Raw genomic sequence first — 18,576 nt, forward strand, 5'->3', positions numbered from 1 at the left:
TATACTGCTCGTTGATCCTTTCAATGATGCTTATCTGGATATTGTTTGTTTGTTTTTGTTTACTGGTCCCAAAATTCCAATATCCCCGGTCAGAATGTTGTTATAACTATTTTTTCATTTAATAATAAAAATAGATATATGTTGTTTGGTTCATATTCAGTTGACTTCAGGTTATTTTTCTGAATAAGTTTTGTGAATAAGTTTTAATAATAATAATAATAATAATAAAAATAAATAATAGAGCACTTTTCATACACAAAGTAGCTCAACGTGCTTTACAATTTAAACAATAAAATTAAGTAAAAAAAATAAGTAAAAATTTTAGAGAATGGACAGAGAATCCCCTTAACCAACATTTTCTACCAAAAGTTACAACAAAGTTGTACTAAGACTATAACATAATAATAATTAATAATATTTTTAGGCTAAATAATATTTAAAATGTTATATTTACTATTTTTTTCCTCTTTTTTCTTTTTCTTTTTATATTCTGAAAATCTGTTTTTGTTCATATCCCGTTTTAAACTCAGACCCAGCTACTACAAAGTCTTGGTCTTGAATCTGACTCTATGTGTCCAGGTCTCGTTCTTGATGTGGACTCGCCTCTAGTTGTCTTGACTGCCACTAATAAGCAGTGAGATCTCCAGGAGCCAGGTTGGTGACCTCTGATCTACTAGATAAGCTCTTAACTCAACGATGTTACAGGTTCCTGACCAGAATGTCCCCTCACAGCCACTGTGGGCCTGTGCCCCCTGGTGGCTGTACCTTTATGACCAGGAAGATGTCAGGAGAGGGGTAGGTGATGGAGAAGATGGCAGAGCGGGCGAGGGTGGATATGGCCGTATGGGGGGTGTGGGAGCGCAGCAGGCTCTTCATCTGTTCTGAGTTCAGGTCAAAGTGGAAGTTCTCTGAAATCTGGGACAAGATGAAGGAGAGAATGGACAGGAAAGGAGATGGACAATTACAGAACTACAATTACAATCTTCATCCATAGATCATTACATAAAACTATTTTGAAAGTATTTAGTATTTTAAGTAGTTTTAGAACAATTAAGTAGTTTTAATGCAACACATAACCACCAAAACTGCAGCACTAAACCTACATATGTACCTTTTTCTTTTCCTTCACATCATACAGCGCCAGTGTCCCAAATATTGGTTCGATTTCAATTTCAAACCTAGAAGAGCAACCAAATCAGGTGTAGGTGTCAGGATCTTGTGCACTGATGGAGACAGCTATGTGATATACAGTGGCGTAACTATGTGGTGGGGGGCCAATTGCACAAGAAATCTATACTGGGCAACTCATACAGATAGTGACTATTACATACCCACAACTTTATTGTGAACCTTCAACCTCACTCACTTTATGTGCAGTCATTGTAATCTGTATGCTGCACTTTTATTAGTCTTTGTCGTTACATTACTAAATACTATTAATTATCAGTGTACTATTACTGTTGCTGTGGTACAACCATCGGTCTATTTTCTCTACTGCCCTGTGCTCAATGATTGTATAGCTGTAGTTATTGTATATTTGGATAAGAAATAATTGTATAGTGTTTGTACAGTTTGTCAGTATTTATTGTCTGTCTGCTCTGATGTCTGTTGGTGTTTAATGGTAGCATCCTGTCCTGAAAAACCTACATTTTGTTCCATTCTGAATACATCTGTGATGAGAACAAGGCTGACTTTGACCTTGAATTTGAAAGTGCCATTTTTTTAAACAAAATTCATCTTCAGTTAGCTTCCATCAGTCAACACTACACAGACAGCCCCGACGTCTGTTACTCCTCCTCCTATAGCGCATCTCATCCATGCTGATACTTTCCAACCTGCAACATGATATGTTCACTGTTTTTATTTCTAAAATCTTAGATAGCTAGTTTAGTATAAACCTTTAGGTTAACGTTTGATGCTAGTGGGAGGATTTGCATGACTTCAGAGCAGCAACATGTTTGAATCATTATAGTAAGTAAAAAAGGAAATCACATTGTTTTTTTTATTCATTGAAAGTAAATTCTGCATGGAGGGGTGTTGTTTTTTTCTGCACTGGGGCCCATAAGAACTAGTTACACCACTGATACTGTTTAAGAAAGTATGGTATGAATGAATGCATGGGGAATGTGTGGGCTTGGATTAGAAAGCAGGCAGACTAAACTCACTTGAGAGAAAGACACTTGACCATGATCCGCTGGCCTGTGTGTTCTCTGGGCACCTCAGGGACTGAGCACCTCTCCACAGCCTCATCCTGCCAAACGCATATGCACACAACGTGAGATAGAAAGCTCCACAGCAACAGTGCCATGGCAACGTTGACAAAGGCACCAGAGCAATGTGTACACAGATATAAAGAGGCACCAGCAGTGGAGATGGTAATGAGGGGATGCAATAACGCTCTAGTCAAGGGAGCTAAAAGAAAAAGAATTCTGAGAAAGGTTTATTAGACAGATGGCTGGAAAAGGGTGAATTGTTCTCCTGCGCTTCGTCTGACACTTAACATCAGGTTTTTTATAGTGTAGAGAATGAGAGAAAAACGTTTGTTTGTACAGTTTTTCCATCAGGCTCACATGTACCCACAGACCCACAAAAAATTACTGCAGGGGTCTACAATCCTGTCCATAAATGATCAGGGTAGCTGCAGGATTTTTATTCCAATGAAGTAGGAGCACACATAAGGATTATAATCAGAGACTAGTTAAATAAGCAGAATCAAATTTGACCGATATGAAAACCTGCAGTCACAGTGGCTCTATATAGACGAGACTGGACACCCCTGTTCCATTGTTTAAGGTTCAAACCTCATCTGGTGCAGGATAAAGCCCCAGCAAGTCAGGGTGGCGCCCCTGCTGACGGTTCTCAGTGTTGCGGCGGTCCATGTCCTCAGCAGCCGTGCGCTCCAGCAGAGACGGCAGAAGAGCATCTGGGGATGAATTCTTCAGGTCAAAGATACTGGAGGCCCAGCTGCCCCGTGGTGTGTCATCCAGAGACACTGATCTCCTCTTAGAGTCATCCTAAACAAACAGGCAAATGCATATTATGTTTAAGAGTACCATAACTGTATGCTACACAGGCCTCAAGCCCCCTGCATACATATCCAGGTAGTTAAAAGTGCAACCAAACAATGCAATGTTTACAACCAAAGAAAGAAACGCTCTGTGTAAAAGTCATTTGTCATTGTCTTTAAGTGTCTTTCATCATGAAGACTCAAATTACTTTGTAGGCTTTTATCAGCCATTTTATAAAAATGAGGCGCGGGTCCAAACATGTTTAGATCGTGTGACATCAACTGGGCAAACTCGCTGTAGAAGAAAAAGATTTGCATGCTCATTGGTTAAAGCTGCTAATGCAATGCTAGCCACTTTTCCACAGTTTATTCAGTGCAGTACATGATCGGTGAGTTGATACATGATACATGATCAAAAGTGACGGGGAATCTACAGAAAGTAATGTTAAGCTGAAAAAAAACCCCACAAAAACGAAGGAAGAAAACTAAGAGACCGGCATCAGTAAAGAACCAGAACCAGGGAAAATATCAGTATCTTCTTTTCCAAGTGGAACAATCTTATGAAGGACAGAGGGCGTTGATCGTTCCTAAGGGAAAGATAGGGTCAAATACTTTAGTTCTAATCAGGCATTGTCAACATGTCCAAAGTCTTAAGTTTAAATATGTATCAAAGTGTAACGGTATTTTGGTGCTGACATACATGCTAAAAGCATACCCACTACATACCAAGTGAATGCTATGATCAGTGTAGAAACAGAAGTCGTCCACATGACTTTAGTATCCATTCTGTAGCTCTTAGTATTAATGCAATAGTGACTGGTCCATCAGGAAGAGTAAATAATTCACTAAGCAGTCTTGCTGTCAGTCTGATCTCTTATAGTTACCAGTAACTTATCTCTGACATCTTTTGAGCGACACTGACAAAACAGCTATCACCTGTCATTCCATCATCAAATAAGAAGAGGGAAACCGCCTCTCCACAACACCAGGGGGCAGTAAAGACACACTGTATGACCCACCCCTTTAGGTGTCAGTATAGAGCTGCAAGAACATTGCCATACTGGTTGTTTCGTAAGGAAAAGTAGAAAAACGCTTATTGCTCATTTAAACTGGACATGCTTCAGTGTGAATGTAAACTGTAGTTAAAAACCCGGTAAAGCTGACACAATTAACCTTTATAAGACCTAGTACAATACCTGGGTAATTACTAGAACGGTTGTGTGAACAGAAGATGATACATTACAACGCAAGGACTCTATTAAGGAATAATTTTAAAAAAGTGGAAAAACCTGTATGACAAATGAACACGTCCAAATAGGTAATGCACCACAGTAAATATGTCTTACTCACAACCGCACCATCTAACACAACCACACCTGATCATCCTGTCGTTCCGCTGCAGCAGCTTCATCTAGTTCAAACGTCTGCTTGACCAGCCCCTTCTGCTTCTCCCTCTGCCGCTCTGTGTTGTGAGGAGTCTGCATGGAGCTATAGCGCTGATACCTGAGAAAGAATGTCATTATATCCATAAACATCATAGACAGAAACATTTAAATTGACATTAAAAACACTTTAAAGGAATTTCACTCCTCTGAAATGTGCTAAAATTCCAAATCACAAATTAAAGACAATAAGGGGCAAAGTTAGCAAAATGAGAGTGACTAGTTCACTCATTTTCATGTCAGTTGGCCATGTTAGCATTTTTGGGTGGAGTACTTCTTTAACACACACAGATCCTCCTACTCACTTCCTCTGAATGATGAGCCAGTCATCGGTGTACACCCCCAGCGCATCTCTAACTCTCGGATCCACTGTGCTGCAGCACAAAACAACACTGCGTCAGAGCTACTATGAAACACCAATTAATCTCTTTAATACAGTTATAAGCAGGACAGAAGAGATTATCCATAATCAGCAGCTTATCTGCTTACCTGTGGAGGCACAAGGAGGTTATTCTGAAAGAGTATAGTGCTTGTGAGAGTATGTGTATGTGTGCAAAGAGGGCTCACTCTTCCTCAGGCAGGGCTGGCTCCAGTGTTGTGCACTCTCTCTCCTGCAGAATGAGCTCCAGGTCATCATTAGGAAACTCCAGTAGTTGCCTGAGAGGTCCAGGCTCAGGACTGGGGGCATGACTGCTCACATATTCCTCATAGTCTACCGGCTCCACTACCTCTGTAAGGGGCACCTATAACGTACAGGCACAGGAAGAGAAGGTCACTAAAGGCTCGTTTATTCTCAATGTTAAATACGGATACGAACACAGTGTTCTGTCCATACTCTGCGTTCATTTTGTCTGTATTTGTGCATGTTCTCTGAAAGCTTACGGATACAGATTAAATGAGGCTGTGGGCGCAGTGTAACCAAAGTTCACTCGAGACACTATGCCAATTTCTCTCATTGGTAATGTAAGGGGAAAAAATTGTCCGTCCACACGTCATAAAGGATCTAATGGCCTCACAGCCCACCACAGTCTACACTGGTGCCTCTTTCGTCTCTTTTGTTAGTTTGTACGTTATTACAACCTCCTCCACTATTGCCAAGTTTGTTGTTGACAGAAACGTTTCACTCTGGACTGCCCTCTAGTGGATGTATTGGTTAACACTCATGTCAACGTAAGGGTCACATGGAAGTATGAGGGCAATGACTGTCACGTTATTTGAAACGGACGTGTTCTTTTTCACATGTAAAGAGGGTATACATGAACCTTAAGACTACCTAAGCTACCTAACTAACAAATAATTATTTTTATAATCGATCAACCAAAAGGCTATAATTGAATTAATAACAAGTCTATTAAGCTTTCTTTGGTTCCGCTCTCTTTGCCACCACCATCATTCAAAGTTCCTTTAGTGCAACTAGCAATTTCTTCAACAAGAGAAGCCATATCGCCCCAGTACTTCCTGCAGAACACTGCAATCTATCATAGACTTCTAAAGTCATCATCCTGTAGTCAGCGTCTTGTCCACATTAGGAACTCCAGTTCGTATTTGATTATCTCTATAAGAAAAATGAATTGTGTTTTCGCCTCCATGGCACTCAATCAATCAGCTTGTCATTGCTCTAATAGTTTGCTGAGCAAACAGACAAGTAAACACTACTCCAAATTTGAACGTTTGTTCATTTTGCATTAAAAAGCAGCTGACATTAGATTAGAGGTCTGTGCATGACTGATTTTTTTCCCATTCCCACCCGCAGAAGTACTTTATTGACTGCTGTTTCATTTCACTTTTCTCCAAGTAGTTTGCCACCCCTTAAAAACACTGGTTCTAAACTGGACACATTTTCAACACTCTGGCAACACCCCTACCAAAAAGCCTTCACCAGGATCAAAAAAAAAAAAAACCTGTTCATTCAAGTCTGCCACCAGGAGTTACGGTGCATACACATCCCTGCTGACAACAGAACAATATATTTTTTTTAATCTCAGCATGTACAACTGCAGCTTTTTGTGTGCTACCATGTTTCTGTATCACAATATAAAATATGCATGAGGTTTCTTTTCTTGTTTAATGAACAATGTTTCTTTCCAAGCAAACACGTGAGCTCATTCAGAAAGCAGTTCAGGTGGATAAGAACTTATTATTGTTTTATTTAATCAGAGCAATAATAAGGTGTGACTGATGTGTGCCTTACAGACCTATTCATGTGTGAAACAAAATAGGGCTGGCCTGAAAAGCATTTTATAGGCTTTGGGTACTTGTTGGTATTCCGGACGAGTACACGAATATTTGTTCTTAAAATACCCCTGAAAAACAAATTTATCTACGTATCATGATTAAGCATAATTTTAAGCATGTTTGTTACTTAAGTTCATACATCCAATTTCTTAATATGCTGAATCAGCTGAAATCCAACGCACCGTTTGTTGCTATTACAGAATTCAAAATGAATGCCCTCTCACTAAAGCACAGCTCTTATGAGTCACTTGTTTTTGAGTTTATGAGTCACTGTTTTCATTTTTTGACCAGAATTTTATGTGGCTAGCTTGCCATTTTATTTTTTTATCATGGAAAGCAGCACTGAGGGCAGCATCCATGCTGAGTTGAACACGGTCATAGTCAGGTTTAACGCAGTCATGGTTCTCTCGATGCACAGCCTAAACAGACTATAGCTAAAGTCACTAAAGTTAACTTCACCTCCAAACCAGCAGCACTGGTGTTCCCCTCCTTCATCACTGTCAGAACTCACCACAGCTAACACTTCTAAGGCTCTGAGCTCCCTAGTTTTTTCGTCGTTCTCACCAGAGCCTTGCACTGCTCATATTAATTACTGCTATACTTACATATTTGAGATGATTCATCGAAGTTGTTGAGCCCCCGTGGATTACCAGCCTCTTACTGCACATCTGCACTGAGCATCTTTTATCTAACAATTTAAAGCGCTTCCATGATCTCTTATGCATCTGTGCTCTATTAGTTTAAACATCAAGAGGAAAGTGTGAAGAGACCAAGTTCCTGATTACCAAACTGAGAACCAAATATCAACATAAAAAACAAATACTCAGGTATTCAAACTATTCAGCCCAGCCCTAACACAAACTGAATAAATTCTATGAATTCCCAGCTTTGCTAGGTCATGTTCTTATGTATAAACATCAAATAAATGTGGAAACAGCCCCGAGAAATCGTGGTAATAATAAAAAAAAAAGTAAATCAAATAGCAGAAATAGTCTTTTTTTGATCTGCCTTAAAGGGTTAACAGCATTCTCATGATTACGCTGTAAAAAGTGACTTGGGTTTATGAAAGGCACTATCTAAATAAATCTTAATAAAAAAATGATGGATTGTGTATCGGTGGTGGGGGAATGAATCAGATCCAACCCTATAACAAATCTAGCCTGTGTGATGTCATGTTGTTTGCTATGTATGACTTCCTGTGGGGTATGTGAGTGTTTGACTAGCCTGAATTAAAGTAAAATAATGTGTAAATTCAAATAAGCTCATTTTAAAGCATAGTATTTTTTTCAAGAAGAAATATCACAAGAAAGAAGGAATATCTCTCTTGTCAACCTACACTGCAGGTCTGCCTTACAAACTACACTTCACATGGAAATCTGCGAGACTGAGGGAGGGTAGTGAGACTTTGAGGGCAGAAGAGAAAGCGACTGCGGTTTGTGATAATTACCACTTCCCTTTCCCACTACTGTTCATAAAGCTCTTGGCTTTACTCTTACACAAGGGAAAAAGAAACATGGTAAAGCAGCCAAAGTAAAATGCCAGGAGATTCCAGACTGGTGTGAGAGACTGACATCATGATCTGCGGTATCAGATTGTGCTTGTAAAGCCTCCTTTCATCCGAGGTAGCTTTCAAAGCAAATACTTGGCATAATCTTTCAAATTCCACCCCCATCCTTGGAGACAGTCTCCACAGCTCAGGTAAGCAAAAATAAAACAGGAAGCCACATACTGCAAAAACACATCAACAGGCAAAAACTCACCGGCTGATGGGCCCCAGCTCGTTTTTTGGACAGCTGAGGAGAGCCATACTCCCTGGATACCTGCTTCCTGACCTCTGCAGCTACCGTCCTAAGAGAGAGAGAGAAAAAGAAAGAGGGTCAGAGAGAGACTAACACTATTTAAACTGACTATGGCTCATACAGAGGAACTGTTCTGCTGAAAAATCTATTTTACACAAATTTCCCCCTTAATTCAAACGCAGTAAATCAGCTAAGACATGCTTGCTGTCTAAAGTTTTCTTCTTTAGTTTTGCACTGGAACTACAAGGCTAACGTAGCTAACAACTAACAGAAATGTCTAACCACCAATTATGTTTATGCAAGCTGCATGCTTAAATCACTGCACACTAGCCTTGGACTGGTGATTGATATTATCAAATATCGAATATCGCAATAGTTTAAATTAAGTGCTGGTATTGCAAATTATTTAGTTTTCTTTGTTTTGCCATTATTTAACCATTCTTGTTGTATTCATTCTAATCTATGGTTAATTTAAAAATGTACACAACAGAAAGGATAGCACTTAACCATAGACAGTGAAAACAGAACATCACTAACTAATTAACTACACCACCACTTTTAAAAATTACAACGTAGATTTTCAGTCTGGCAAAGAATGCTGGGGTACAAGTAAAAGAACCAAAGAAACTCTGGTGCATGAGATCTGCTCCTTGGTAGACAGTAAAATAGACGAAGATGTTCAGAAGAAGGGGTCCGATTGCGCCAACATTTTGGTTTCCAACCAAACAAATGCAGAGAACCACTTGATGTTAACAGTGTTTCATGCTGTCTTGTCCTTATAAATGATGTAATATCAGAATCTAGCCCAGGTGGTAATTACATGGTAATTATAGCACCATTAGCATAAAGGTAATACAGGCCTTTAGAACTAAATCTAGATCCTGATGATACTGTTTACCGCACTAATTCTGCAAACGATAATCTTTTGTCTAAATTTACATTATCATCCAAGCATATCACACACCTGCCTCAAGCTGCACTGAGCTGTTAAGTAATCTCGAACGGACTTGCTTATCTGGTTTCTGAATGGCATACTGTTATCTGTAAGTATGAACAAAACTCAGGCTTCAAGACGGCTGCTACTGCTGTTTTAGCTATGCAGCATACTATTTTCATTTTGCATTGTTTTAACAGCCACTTTATTAATTATAATAGCATGAAGTATGTCCACACACTGCCAAACAAACAATCTGCGATTAAAACTAAAACATGGATGATCAACTGCATGATGAATTTGCAGTAGATGCTGCCAAGTGGGATACTGCAGCAGCAATTTTGAAAGAGCACCAAAGCTGAGGCTTTTGAGTGATGTTGGAGTTCTGGCAGAAAACAGGCACGATGTCACAGCTCTGCCCATTTATGGCCCAACAGCAAAAGAGCAGGCTCAGCCCTCAACAAAGCCCCAGCAACCCCCGCGCCCTCCTCGTCCTTTCAAAGACAGCGTGCAGCTGCTCCCTCACAAACTGGCTCAGTTGTTCAAAGTCACACGAGTGTGTATATACACACACACACACAGCTGCCAGGGTTCCAGATTTCCCCTTTGACACTCCCCATGATAAACCCCGGCTGTCTCTCCTTATGTGTGCTATTTGTTCTATAGTGCAGCATGGTACGCTCACAGCCCCTTAAACAAAGAAATACTTTGGCAAAAAAAACAAAAATACAATATTTTTCCCTTAACCAAATATAGTGGATCAGCCAAGATGCGTCTGGTGTCCACAGTTTGCTTCTTAAATCTTACACTGGAGCTCAAAGGCTGGCATAGCTGACCAATGGTCAAAAGTATGCTGTACAGCTAAAAACAGAAGTTTCGTAAAACCTCTGTCTGTATTTTTGCCCATTAGATAGGCCAATGTAGTCAAACTAGTACTAGGCGAAGTGCGTGACTAAATCGTTAGTAACTAGATCAAGATGTTAAAGTCAATCTGAAACCAAAACTGGCCCTTTTTCACCTTGTTAGCTCATATTAAGCATGATTCCTAACATCACTTAAAAGACACAGTTCTTATCTTTCTGCGATTTTTGTTCAAAGTGTAGTTAAATTAGACCCACCTCAAAGATGACTGCTGACTTTTGATCATCAGTAATAATAATAACCAACAATATCATGTTTCCCTTCCACCATCGAGTGAAACACTCTACTGTTTTACTGAGAAAAACTCTTTCATATTATTACAGTCTACAAAATTGGACAAAAGCAAAGACAAACATTTTTCTAAATACTACTGTTTTTAGCTATCCAGCATACATTTGACCATTAGCTACATTAGCCTTAGAGCACTATAGCTCATAGAATCAAACTTCAGATGCCAAGCATGTCTTGGCTGATCGGCTGTATTTGGGATAAGAAGAAAGTTGTGTGAATTTAATTCTTTGCCAAACTATTTGTCTAAGTGGTAGGGACAGCTTGTGCCTCTTAACTACCCGCACCATCATCCAAACAGACACAACTCCTTGACCTCAACTCAACATACTCCAGTGGAGAGCAGGCCTGTGGACCGGATGAGAGACCTCTCCCAGGGGTCAACATTGTACTGCACTACTGCGGCTGGCCAGGAACTGATTTCCTGAGATAATGAATCGGTCAGAAAACGCCTTATAGAACAGTACAAGAATGTCAGTTTGAAGCTTTGTTGTGCTCATCTGAAGTGTGAAAAACCTTCAAACTCAATATGGATGCTAGTGCACATGGTCACAACAGGGAAGCAATACAGCTGAGACCAAGATCCAAAGATTTTGTGTCTTTCTACAGGTCTTCAAGAACAACTGCAGAATATAAAGGCAATGTTTACACAGAGTCAATAATGTATGCATGAGTGCTGTATGTATAATGGACGTCCATTTCCCACCTCAAGAGGAAAAAGGAAAACCCGTCTGCTCTAAAAGCAACAGCCGGAATGGACCACACACCCTTTCCTGTATCCTGCACTCAAACAATGAACTCAGCCACACTGGAAGAAAGATAGGTGGGACACTGCAGAAGCTAACAGCATTATAATGAACAGGTTTTAGAATAAATGTGGAGGTCACATCACAGAGGCACCACATAAGATTTGAAACTGGCTCGTTTTCCACATAAAAACTTGCACCAATAATGCAGGAATTAGGTAGTGTAGTGTATGTATCCATGGTACTATGTGGGGCATATGTTGTGTGCTCCAATGCCACCACAGTAGACAAAGTCATGGCCCACTCCTAGTACCAAATTTAGTGAGATTTAATCTGGGACAGGAATGTATTCACCTGTACGGTGAAATGTGACTGCTATTTCTTAGAGCTTCCTTCCTTGTCTGCCTGCATCACTGCAAACACTGATGTGCAGCTTAGCCGTCAGAAGGACTGGAGTAAACAGTGAGATAACAGTTAGCACCGTTTTCAAACAGTCAATAGTTAGTCCTAAATCCAGAGAGAGAGCTCAACTTAAACAAAAGGAGAACTTGTATTTCCTTGTTCTGCATTCCAAATGAAAGTAGAAGAGCGATTGATAGTGTAATGACTAAATGAAACCCGACCTGAAGCGGTTTATGTGGAAAAGACGTAACTAGCTAGTTAGCCGAGTTTTATTCATTTTAGGCAACATTTATGCTAAACTGACGAACCGTCTCTGTTCTACGGGAATAAAAGCACGAATAAACTACAGTGATACTCGCCAGTCCAGCTCGCCTATTAGCTAGCTTAATTAAATTAGCTAACGTTAACATAACGCAACCAGAAATCGATAGCCTTCATACATGGCCGCATAACTTTTCCCCAGACACGGGACACAACCTTCCGGTGACTTCTAGGACAAAAATATGGATAATGCCGGTTATATGTATAGCAACGTGTGATTCTTTTTTTGAGGAACGACGCCAATAAGGACAGCAGTGTTAATTTCAAATGGGTCTGAGGCGCCTTTTCGGCGAGCTAAACAAAAGGCTCCTCCGTGTCCAGCCTCCAACCGTCGCGGTTCATGGCAACCGATCTGATCATGCGCTTTAGCGGACAGCCCGACCTAAAGGAGCACGGCGAGGGCAACCGCCGCCTCGCCGCTCTCACTCACAGACAAAAACAATCAACAGCAGCCTGTACGGACCTGTTAATCTTGTGAGCAAACGCTCTCCGCTCGCTCGCCAGGCTTGCCATCCTATCCGAGCCTGAAGCGCTGCTCCCCCGAAACTCTCTTCGTCTAAGTTGGCTGATTATTTGTTGTGCGGTACTTTGGACATCGCTTCCTTGTGTCCAGTGCAGGGCGTGCTGCTTCCTCCTAGCGGTCAGGGGCCAACATGGCCGAGCTCCACTCCTCTCCACACCGGCTCCGTAAACACCTGAGCTCACTCACTCAGCGAACAGGCGACACCATGTGACCGAGAGAGCAGCTACAGGCCGCGCTCGCGCCGAGAGAACTGCGGTGAATGACGGTGGATCCCGATCTACAAGAGGAGGACCGTTTAAGAATCGACCAAGATTCCTTCACTCTATTCCCCTCTGCTGACAAGAATGAAAGATGTTAAGGCAAAGGGTGGACACAACAAACGGGTTATTCTCCGTTTGTAGTGGGAAACCATGGCACAAAGGCTGCAGGGCTTAAAATTTTAGACACGGTCCCATAAGTCAGTATGTACATTTACACAGTTGATATATTAAATAACACTTTTCCCTTATGATTTCTCTGATTTTTCTTTTTTTATCCTGTTTCACAGTCGCTCTGCAGATGTAAAACAGCTCGTCACATAACCAATTGTTAACATTTGAGAAACCATTTTTAATAAAAAACAATATTTTTAAGAGGTTTAAACTAAATTAGGAATTTGTATAAAACAGATTTATGTTTACTTTTTATATCATTAACACGATACTACATTTAAAAAGTATGTATTTTATTATATTTCATAAAAAATACAGGACTCTCGTAATACATTTTAACATAGTATTTTCAACTCTGTTAAAGTGCTTCTTTGGGTCGGGGCTCAATAGAGATGAAGCATCTCAATGTATAAGAAGGCAAGTCCATACTTGTTTATTATATTTCATTAATTTGTCAATAATTTTGTTTATCAGGCATCACATAGCACCAGCGACACATATAAGTTATGTGCTGCCTTATAAACAAAATTATTGACAAATTAAAAATTTGTCAAAATAATGCCATATATCATTTTTATTACTGATTTTAAATACAACCCCATTTCGAAAAAAAGTTGGGACGCTGTGCAAAATGTAAATAAAAACAAAATGCAATGATGTGCAATTCATGTAAACCCTATATTTAATTGAAAATAGTACAAAGACAACAAATCAAATGTTGAAACTGAGAAATTTTATTGTTTTTTTGAAAAATATGTGCCCATTTTGAATTTGATGCCAACAACACGTTTCAAAAAAGTTGGGATGGGGGCATGTTTACCACTGTGTTTCATCACCTCTTCTTGTAAAAACACTGTAAGCGTTTGGGAACTGAGACCGACCGCTGTAGATTTGAAAGTGAAATGTTTTCCCATTCTTGCTTAATATAGGATTTCAGCTGCTCAACATTTCGGGGTCTCCTTTGTCATATTTTTCATTTCATAATGCGCCAAATGTTATCAGTGGTGACAGGTCTGGACTGTAGGCAGGCCAGTTTAGCGCCCAGACTCTTTTAATACGGAGCAATGCTGTTGTAATACATGCAGAATGGGGTTTAGTATCGTCTTTATGAAATAAGCAAGGCCTTCCCTGAAAAAGATGTCATCCGGATGGCAGCATATGTTCCTAAAACCTGTATATATCATTCAGGATTAATGGTGCTTTCACAGATGTGCGTCACCCATGCCATATGCACTAATGCACCCCTATACCATCATGAATACTGACTTTTGAACTGTGCACTGATAGCAGGCTGAGTGGTCTTTAGCTCGGAAATGGGGTTATAGTTGCATGAGGTCACCTGACCACCAATGAGTCAGCCAATTTACAAAATCCTCAGTTTTAACCAGAATGTCACTGGTGTCACAGTCACTGGTGTTAAACCATTTTTAAATAACACCAGTGACATGTTGTGACACCAATAACTAATGTTAATGTCATGAATGATCAGAACATTTCTTTAGTCCTGAGACTGGACAGTTTAAAAACAAATGGTGTTTTGTTCTAAACCATGTCCTCTGCTGCCTACTAAATAAAATAGTACATTCATTATTTTTTCCGTTTACTGGAAAACATATTCAGTGTAAATGATAGGTTGCCAATATTCAAAATAACAATTACAAAATTCAATTGCTGAGATGTAAACAAAGTCATTCAGAATGGTTTGATGTGAAATTGTTCACTGAAGAGAAACTTACTGACTCAACAGAAATATAGTCATTTTACTCTCTATCCAAAACAACTACCAAACCTACATCTATCTTCTGAGTTTTTATAAGTAATGTTGATAACTATGAAACAGTAATAAATATGTAAAAGTAAAAATACTTATGATACTTTTTTGCTTTACAACACCCTGCATGCATCTGATTTCAAAAATATGTTTGAGGCCAACAGCTTATCTCAAAACTGTCATAAAACAACATCTCAGACATCAGGCAGTATTAGTAACCATTTCATGTAGTTGCTTTCTGTGAGGAAGCTTTTAGAGGCATTAAACTGTTTGGGTGTCTGGTTCCTCCCACTATCACTGTGAGCAATTCTGACTATAGTTTCTCTGGAGTGGAGCATCTCACATCAAACCACTCTGACTGAGTTCATATTTTAATGATTGAATTATGAACACATTTTGAAAAATCAGCGCAATTCCATTTTAAGTACTTTTCGGTGTTAGAAAAAAGAGAAACATGTAACAGTAAAATTACACAGAATCCTCAAACCCCTTAATATACAGTGCATCTGGAAAGTATTCACAGCACTTCACTTTTTCCACATTTTGTTATGTTACAGCCTTATTCCAAAATGGATTAAATTCATTTTTTCCCTCAAAGTTCTACACACAATACCCCATAATGACAGTGAAAAAAGTTTGTTTGAATGTTTTGCAAATTTATTAAAAATAAAAACAAAAAGAAATCACATGTACATAAGTATTCACAGCCTTTGCTCAATACTTTGTTGAAGCACTTTTGGCAGCAATTACAGCCTCAAGTCTTTTTGAGTATGATGCTACAAGCTTGGCACACCTATTTTTGGGCAGTTTCTCCCATTCTTCTTTGCAGAACCTCTCAAGCTCCATCAGGTTGGATGGGGAGTGTCGGTGCACAGCCATTTTCAGATCTCTCCAGAGATGTTCAATCGGGTTCAAGTCTGGGCTCTGGCTGGGCCACTCAAGAACATTCACAGAGTTGTCCCGAAGCTACTCCTTTGTCACCTTGGCTGTGTGCTTAGGGTCGTTGTCCTGTTGGAAGATGAACCTTCGCACCAGTCTGAGGTCCAGAGCGCTCTGGAGCAGGTTTTCTTCAAAGATGTCTCTGTACATTGCTGCATTCATCTTTCCCTCGACCCTGACTAGTCTCCCAGTTCCTGCTGCCAAAGAACAACCCCACAGCATGATGCTGCTACCATGCTTCACTGTAGGGATGGTATTGGCCAGGTGATGAGCAGTGCCTGGTTTCCTCCAGACATGACGCTTGGCATTCAGGCCAAAGAGTTCAATCTTTGTTTCATCAGAGAATTTTGTTTCTCATGGTCTGAGAGTCCTTCAGGTGCCTTTTGGCAAACTCCAAGAGGGCTGTCTTGTGCCTTTTACTGAGGAGTGGCTTCCGTCTGGCCACTCTACCATACAGGCCTGATTGGTGAAGTGCTGCAGAAATGGTTGTCCTTCTGGAAGGTTCTCCTCTCTCCACTGAGCAATGCTGAAGCTCTGTCAGAGTGACCCTTGGGTTCTTGGTCACCTCCCTGACTAAGGCCCTTCTACCCCCACCATTTAGATTGGCCAGGCAGCCAGCTCTAGGAAGAGTCCTGGTGGTTCCAAACTTCTTCCATTTACAGATGATGGAGGCCACTGTGCTCATTGGGACCTTCAATGCTGCAGAAATTTTTCTGTACCCTTCCCCAGATCTGTGCCTCGATACAATCCTGTCTCGGAGGTCTGCAGACAATTCCTTGGACTTCATGACTTGGTTTGTGCTCTGACATATACTGTGAACTATGGGACCATATATAGACAGGTGTGTGCCTTTCCAAATCATGTCCCATCAACTGGATTTACCACAGGTGGACTCCAATCAAGTTGTCAAAACAACTGAAGGATGATCAGTAGAAACAGGATGCACCTGAGCTCAATTTTGAGTGTCATGGCAAAGGCTGTGAATACTTATGTACATGTGATTTTTTGTTTTTTTATTTTTAATAAATTTGCAAAACATTCAAACAAACATTTTTCACTTTGTCATTATGGGGTATTCTGTGTAGAATTTTGAGGGAAAAAATGAATTTAATCCATTTTGGAATAAGGCTGTAACATAACAAAATATGGAAAAAGTGAAGCACTGTGAATACTTTCCAGATGCACTGTAATATCAAATATATCACTTATATCAGTATTTAATTGGTTCACTCCACTTGGTCCACTCCAGTTTTGTGCACCCTATGCCACCAACCAATTACAGCTGTGTCCACCCAACAAAACCTGTTCCCAAAGGAGTCACTGACATTATGTTCCCCTTCAAAGAGACACTAACATTCACACAAGAAACTACCCAAACACACCTCAGCTGCCTCAAAGATTTCTTTCTCAGGCATATTTCTGCTGTTTCTAAAACTTTTCCAAAAATTATAAAAATGTATTAAAAGATATAGAGAAAATGAGACTCCTAACAACTGTGCAAGACCTGGGAGATAAAAGATTTCACAAACTCGTTACTGAGAAAGGCACTTAAAAAGAAGAACATTTGCAAATCAAACCAAGAATCTACTGGTGTTCTCAGAACAATGAACTGGCCACAGCATCACTGAATTTGTTTAGGATTTGGAGAAAGAGACCTAGAGAGGAAGAGAGGAAGAGAGAGAGAGAGAGAGAGAGAGCGAACCTCCTAAAGGTACCTCCAGAAAGTATTCATCCCCCTTGATTTTTTCCTCATTTTGTATTGTTACAAACAGGACTTGAAAACGATTTAATTGAGATTTTATGTGATGAATCTGCACAAAGTAGCCCATCATACTGAAGTGGGGGAAAATCAATATAGTCTGTAAAACTATCAGAATATTTACAAATAAAAATGTTGTGATGGCACAAGTATTTAGCCATGTTGCTATGAAACCCCTTAATTAGTTCTGGTGTAACCACCTGTCTTCAGAAGTCACATACTCAATTGAATGGGGTCCACTTGTGTCAGTTCAAGTGTCAAGTGATCTCATCATGAATACACCTGGAACAGATGTTATATTAGAGAACATATCTAAAGAATCATCATCAATAAGACCAAGGAACTATCAAAACACCTTCCGGACAAAGTTCCAGAGTAGTATCAATTTTTGGTTATAAAAAACATTCCACTGAACACTGAATCCATTATTTTAAAAAATGAAAAGAATATGGCAAAAACATGGCTCTGCCTAGAGTCTGTCCACCAAAGGTCACTAAACAGATAAAGAGGGCATTATTCAGAGAAGCAACCAAGAGACCAGTGGTAACTCTGAAGGAACTGAACAGATCTGCATCTGGACCATTCTGCATGAGACTTGAGACTGAGACTGAAGTTCATCTTCCAACAGGACAACAATCCTAAGCCTACTGCCAAAGCTACACTGGAGTGGTTTAAAACCAAGAACCCAAATGTTTTAGAATGGCGAGTCAAAGTTCAGACCTCACTCTGATGGAGAATATGCGGCAGGACGTGAAAATTGCTGTTCAGCAACTGTCCCCATCCAATGTAACTGAATTTGAGCAATATTGCCACACAGAGTGGCCAAAAATATGAGGACCCAGAAGTGCAATGCTGATAGAGATGTAGCCCAGTAGACTTGCAGCTGTAATTGCAGCCAGAGGTGGTTACCAAGTATTGACCCAGAAGGGCAACAAACAAATGCTAGCTGTTTTGTGTAATTAACCATTGTACCACAAAAAAACACAGTCAACTTTAGACATTGTGTTAATTGGGTGTTGGGGAGTGTTGTAGAAATACAGAAAAAATATATAAATTAA

The 18,576-nt window shown here is 39.9% G+C and overlaps 1 protein-coding gene across 3 annotated transcripts in view; it reads right to left on the bottom strand.

Annotated features, from left to right (window-relative positions):
• Nucleotides 1-12,683, bottom strand: part of LOC118805807 (dedicator of cytokinesis protein 7-like) — a 51,315-nt gene extending 38,632 nt beyond the window's left edge. For all 3 annotated transcript variants that reach the window (XM_036566873.1, XM_036566872.1, XM_036566870.1), the window contains exons 1-9: nucleotides 12,559-12,683; nucleotides 8,445-8,532; nucleotides 5,017-5,192; nucleotides 4,755-4,823; nucleotides 4,384-4,510; nucleotides 2,802-3,014; nucleotides 2,166-2,251; nucleotides 1,112-1,178; nucleotides 766-915 (exon numbers count right to left, since the gene is read on the bottom strand). In XM_036566873.1, the coding sequence (XP_036422766.1) occupies nucleotides 766-915; nucleotides 1,112-1,178; nucleotides 2,166-2,251; nucleotides 2,802-3,014; nucleotides 4,384-4,510; nucleotides 4,755-4,823; nucleotides 5,017-5,192; nucleotides 8,445-8,532; nucleotides 12,559-12,608 (1,026 nt within the window). In that variant the 5' untranslated portion in view covers nucleotides 12,609-12,683. The remainder of the gene's footprint in view (nucleotides 1-765; nucleotides 916-1,111; nucleotides 1,179-2,165; nucleotides 2,252-2,801; nucleotides 3,015-4,383; nucleotides 4,511-4,754; nucleotides 4,824-5,016; nucleotides 5,193-8,444; nucleotides 8,533-12,558) is intronic.
• Nucleotides 12,684-18,576: the final 5,893 nt, after the last annotated feature.

The sequence above is a fragment of the Colossoma macropomum genome, unplaced genomic scaffold, assembly GCF_904425465.1.
Source record: "Colossoma macropomum unplaced genomic scaffold, Colossoma_macropomum, whole genome shotgun sequence".
In the NCBI taxonomy this organism is placed as follows: Eukaryota; Metazoa; Chordata; class Actinopteri; order Characiformes; family Serrasalmidae; genus Colossoma; species Colossoma macropomum.